Source organism: Gastrolobium bilobum, unplaced genomic scaffold, assembly GCF_033153095.1.
Source record: "Gastrolobium bilobum isolate Gb01-03AN ecotype WA unplaced genomic scaffold, APGP_CSIRO_Gbil_v1 utg3993, whole genome shotgun sequence".
NCBI lineage: Eukaryota > Viridiplantae > Streptophyta > Magnoliopsida > Fabales > Fabaceae > Gastrolobium > Gastrolobium bilobum.
Genome location: NW_026896196.1, coordinates 137,701 through 143,700, shown reverse-complemented (window position 1 = coordinate 143,700; position 6,000 = coordinate 137,701). Strand labels below are relative to the sequence as shown.

The following is a 6,000-nucleotide window of genomic DNA, read 5'->3' as shown; positions in this document are numbered from 1 at the left end:
ATCTTTAATTAAGCGCTGCTTAATACGATAGTATGATAACATTACCGGATATATACGGGGTGTTACAATAAGCATAATTTATATGTTTCATCCATATTCATAGTTGGTGATTAGTTTGAAAAGGATAAGTAGTCTCATTCCAAACTTGATGAAGATAACTCGAACCTAATTTAATGGTTCTACCTAGGAAACTTGTGTCATTCAAAACTTGATGATACAATTCAGCCAGGTTAGACCATCCTTTTGGTTAAGTGATCTCATTCTAAACTTGATGCTAGATTATTTGAGTTTGAGGAATTAGTAATTGTGACATTCCAAATTGAAACATAAAAATAGTTGTTTGTATAAAAAGCATGCTGGTCTTGTACTTAGTTGAAATGTGATATCACATTATTAGGTTATTGTAAATGACTTAACTATTGGTCTTGTTTTTTAAAACTAGAGAATGGTTATTCTCTTCAAAATAAACTTAAGTTGATAACTATTTGCAAATCAAACTGTTTAGGCATTGTTCATAATTTATAAAATTAGCTTGATGCTTATGAACATGATATTATGATGCTTTATGACATTAATATATGTTCTTCTTTGCCTAATGTTATAATGCTAAGTTCTTGTAGTAGAACTAGACACTTTTAGTAGATTTTTCAATTGATTAAATTCATCATAATATGAAATTCATATTTGATATTCTACAGGGGATGACATAGATGGAGGAAAGCTTAACGAGAGGAAACTTGACCAAGATGACTTGCTTGACGAATGTATATATCACAAACTTGACAGTTCACATGCTATTGCCCATTTTGAAGGAATCCATTTATTTGAGACTTAAATTTGCTATCTTTGTTTTATGAATATTGTTGATTGCGAACTGATTTTCAGACTTATTTTGGATGTTGGGATTTGGATGAGTTTAGATTTTATCTAAAACTCTAAATATTTATTTTGGGATATTGATCTCAGAATAGATTCATGATAATGATAATTTACTTATTTAGATAGAAAATGATGATTGAGTTTAATAGCTTACTGTTACAACTTTTGATTGATCTGAGTTAATTGTTTTGGACTAGATGTGAATGATTCATATTTGTTTAAACTTTACACTGATCACACAATTGGATTGTATTGTATGTGAACATAGGAGGAGTTGTTGAAAATATTAATAATATAGCCCAATTATAAGTTCACATACAAGCCCAATAGGTCAAAGTATAGTCATTTGAGTGCATATAGGTTGAAGCCCAATAACTTTCATTATCTCTAGGATTTTCCCTAAGCTGAATGTAACACTGTTAAGCATTCCAAATTTGATGTCTCGATATAATACTCAAGTGCTCTAAACCCTTCTCTCTCAAATTTATAACCTCCAACATCATACACGTATATGAATTTAGTTTTGGTGTATGGTTACTTGGTTAGTATAAATCTTCTTTACATTATCATTCAATTGTATATTACCATATTATTTATAAAGTTTGATTATCACAATAACTATAGAAAAACTATTTTGTCAAATGATACGCCATTACATTATCAAATGATAGTTTACAAATTTTACATTATAGTGAATGAAATTAAAAATCTTGTTACATTAATTAGTATTTAAAATTTATATTGATGCTTTTTTCTATGAACCATGGATACAAATTCACTTTACGATTGATTTATCTAATGCAGAACGAGGATGTCACATGCATAGTTAAATTGTTTTCATGATTCAAAGATAAGAGCATTTAAGAATTAGCTACACCTTGTATCCAAGTTCACTAAAGGAAAGAAATATTATATATATTGGTGACACATTATGCTTTGTGACTAAGAGTGTGCATGACAACCTTGTCGGAATCAATTCTTTTTTAATTTATGTTCCCGAAAACAATAATGGATAGGAAACTCGTTTAATAAAACCGATTTAATTTTTCGTTTTCGGGATAAACCTATTTAATTTTTGTGCTGGGGAACAGAAAAAAGAATCAAAAAATTCTGATTTTTTGTTCCCTGACACAAAATGAGAAACATTTGTCTCTCTCAAATACTCTCCACCATTACCATCACCACCACCACCACCACCATCCCGACACGACCACCACTACCATTGTTGTCGTACCACCAGTGCCGTTGTCACCACCACCACGATTCCACCGCACCATCACCATCACCACCACCTCCACCTCCACCTATCACCACATCACCACCACCACCATGCCACCATTACCACACCATCGCCACTATTGATGCAGCCACTGCCATAACCACCACCAATGCCACCAACCACCACCAACATCGTCGCAGCCACTGCCGTCACTGCCACCATCGCCGCCACCAACTACCACCATCGTCGCCGCAGCCACTGCCCTCACCACCACCAACTACCACCACCGTCGTTGCAACCACTGCTGTCTCCACCACCACCATGTCATTACAATCACCACCACCACCACCATGCCAATACCGCCATTTCCACCACCACCACCATCGTCGCAGCCACTGTCGTCGCCACCACCATCATTACCACCGCTACCATTGCCACCACCGTCGCAGCCATTGCTGTCTCCACCACCACCATGCCACTGCCACCACCGTCACTATCGCAGCCACTACCGTCACCACTACCACTACCGCCACTAACTACCACCACCATCATCGCAGCCACTGCGTCTCCACACCACCATGTCATTACCACCACCACTGTCGCCACCATCATCACCACAGCCACTGTCATCACCACCACCATCATGCCATTATCGCTGTCGCCACCACCACCATCGTCGCAACCACTGCCGTCACCACCACCACCATTATCACCGCCACTACCATCGCCACCGCTACAATTGCCACCACCACCGTCGTTGCAGCCACTGCTATTTCCAGCACTACCGTGTCATTACCACCATAGCCGCCGTCGACACCACGATCGCTGCAACCACTGCCGTCACCATTACCACCATGCCATCGCCATCATCGTCACAGTCACTGTCATCACCACCACCACCACCGCAACCATTAACACTGCCACCATCGCCACCAACTACCACCGCCACCATCGCCACCAACTACCACCATCGTCGTCGCAGCCACTGCTATCTCCACCACCACCATGTCATTACCACCACCACTACAGCCACTGTCGCCAACAACCACCACCATCGTCGCAGCCACTGCTGTCACCACCGCTGCCGCTACCAACAACTACCACCATCGTCGTCACAGCCATTGACTTCACCACCACCGTCACCACCACCAACTACCACCACCGTCGTCGCAACCACTGCTGTCTCCACCACCACCATGTCATTAAACCCACCACCACCACCACTATGCCATTACCACTGCTGCCACCACCACCACCACCAGCGTCGCAGCCACTGTCGTCACCACCACCATCATTACCACCGCCACCATTGCCGCCACTGTCGCAGCCATTACTGTCTCCACCACCACCATGCCACTGCCGCCACCGCCACCATCGCAGCCACTTCCGTCTCCACTACCACTACCGCCACCAATTACCACCACCATCATCGCAGCCACTGCGTCTCCACACCACCATGTCATTACCACGACCACTGTCGCCACCACCATCACCACAGCCACTGTCGTCACCACCACCATCATGCCATTATTGTCGTCGCCACCACCACCATTATCACCACCACTACCACCGCCACCGCTACCATTGCCACCACAACCACCGTCGTCGCAGCCACTGCTATCTCCCGCACCACCGTGTCATTACCACCATAGCCGCCGTCGACACCACTATCACCGCAACCACTGCCGTCACCACTACCACCATGCCATCGCCATCATCGTCACAGTCACTGTCATCACCACCACCACCATCGCCACCATTACCACCGCCACCAACTACCACCGCCATCAACTACCACCACCCTCGTCGCAGCCACTGCTATCTCCACCACGACCATGTCATTACCACCACCACTACCGCCACCGCCGCCAACCACCACCACCCTCGTCGCAGCCACTGCTATCTCCACCACGACCATGTCATTACCACCACCACTACCGCCACCGCCGCCAACCACCACCACCATCGTCGAAGCCACTGCTATCACCACCACCACCATCGTCGAAGCCACTGCCATCACCACCACCACCGCCGCCACCAACTACCACCATCGCCATCGCAGCCACTGTCATCACCACCACCAACTACCACCACCGTCGTCGCAACCACTGTTGTCTCCACCACCACCATGTCATTAGAACCACCACCATGCCATTACCGTCGCTGCCACCACCACCAACATCGTCGCAGCCACTGACGTCACCACCGACATTATTACCACCGTCACCATTGCCACCACCACCATGCCACTGCCACCATCGCAGCCACTGCCGTCACCACTACCAGTACCGCCACCAATTACCGCCACCATCATCGCAGCCACTGCGTCTCTACACAACCATGTCATTACCACCACCACCGTCGCCACCATCATCACCACAACCACTGTCATCACCACCACCATCATGCCATTATCGTCGTCGCCACCACCACCATCGTCGCAGCCACTGCCGTCACCACCACCACCATTATCATCGCCACTACCACCGCCACCGCTACCATTGCCACCACCACCACCAACGTCGTCGTAGTCACTGCTATCTCCAGCACCACCGTGTCATTACCACCACAGTTGTCGTCAACACCATCAACATCGCAACCACTTCCGTCACCATTACCACCATGCCATCGCCATCATCGTCACAGCCACTGTCATCACCACCACCACCATCGCCACCATTACCACCGCCACCATCGCCACCAACTACAACCACCGTCGTCGCAGCCATTGCTATCTTCACCACCACCATGTCATTACCACCACCACTACCGCCACCGCCACCAACCACCACCATCATCGTCGCAGCCACTGCCGTTACCACCACCGCTGCTGCCACCAACTACCACCATCATCGTCGCAGCCACTGCCATCACCACCACCACCGTCACCACCACCAACTACCACCACCTACCTTGCAACCACTGCTGTCTCCACCACCACCATGTGATTACAACCACCACCACCACCATTACCATGCCATTACCGCCTTTTCCACCACCACCACCATCGTCGCAGCCACTGTCGTCATCACCACCATCATTACCACCGCCACCATTGCCACCACTGCCGCAACCATTGCTGTCTCCACCACCACCATGCCACTGCCACCATCGCAGCCACTGCTGTCACCACTACCACTACCGCCATCAACTACCACCACCATCATCGCAGCCACTGTGTCTCCACACCATCATGTCATTACCACCACCATTGTCGCCACCACCATCACCACAGCCACTGTCGTCACCACCACCATCATGCCATTATCACCATCGCCACCACCACTATCGTCGCAACCACTGCTGTCACCACCACCACCATTATCACCGCCACTACCACCGCCACCGCTACCATTGCCACCACCACCAACTACCACCACCGTCATCGCAGCCACTGCTATCTCCAGCACCACCGTGTCATTACCACCATAGCCATTGTCAACACCACCATCGCCGCAACCACTGCCATCACCACTACCACATGCCATCGCCATAATCGTCACACCACTGTCATCACCACCACCACCATCGCCACCATTACCACCGTCATCACCACCACCACCATCGCCACCATTACCACCGTCACCATCACCACCAACTACCACCACCGTCGTCCCAGCCACTGCTATCTCCACCACCACCATGTCATTACCACCACCACTACCGCCACCGCCATCACCGCAGCCACCCACCATCACCGCATCCACCCACCACCACCACCATCGCCACCACTACAGCCACCGCCCGGCCACCACCACTACCATCACCACTATTACCACCACCACGCCGCCATTGCCGCCGCCGCCACCACCACACCATATGGAAAACAAAATGCAATCTGAAAAAAATTTATGCTTAATAGGATTATATTTTATTATATTATTTGTTACGTTATCAAACAC

At 48.0% G+C, this 6,000-nt stretch overlaps 1 protein-coding gene across 1 annotated transcript; it reads right to left on the bottom strand.

The window, feature by feature from the left end:
• Positions 1 to 2,431: 2,431 nt before the first annotated feature.
• Positions 2,432 to 5,592, bottom strand: LOC133298189 (uncharacterized). Its single transcript, XM_061497448.1, has 2 exons — positions 5,451 to 5,592; positions 2,432 to 2,658 (listed from the first exon to the last, which is right to left on the bottom strand). The coding sequence occupies exons 1-2, from the start codon at positions 5,590 to 5,592 to the stop codon at positions 2,432 to 2,434; spliced, it is 369 nt and encodes a 122-aa protein (XP_061353432.1).
• Between the last annotated feature and the right edge of the window lie 408 nt (positions 5,593 to 6,000).

Bases quoted from the DNA above. Each gene is read 5' to 3' on its own strand.
- LOC133298189 (XM_061497448.1), bottom strand. From the start codon at position 5,592: ATGGCGATGGCATGTGGTAGTGGTGATGGCAGTGGTTGCGGCGATGGT. The intron at 2,659-5,450 runs GTAGCGGTGGCG...GTGGAGACGCAG, and splicing joins AGTTGGTGGTGGTGGCAATG to TGGCTGCGATGATGGTGGTG.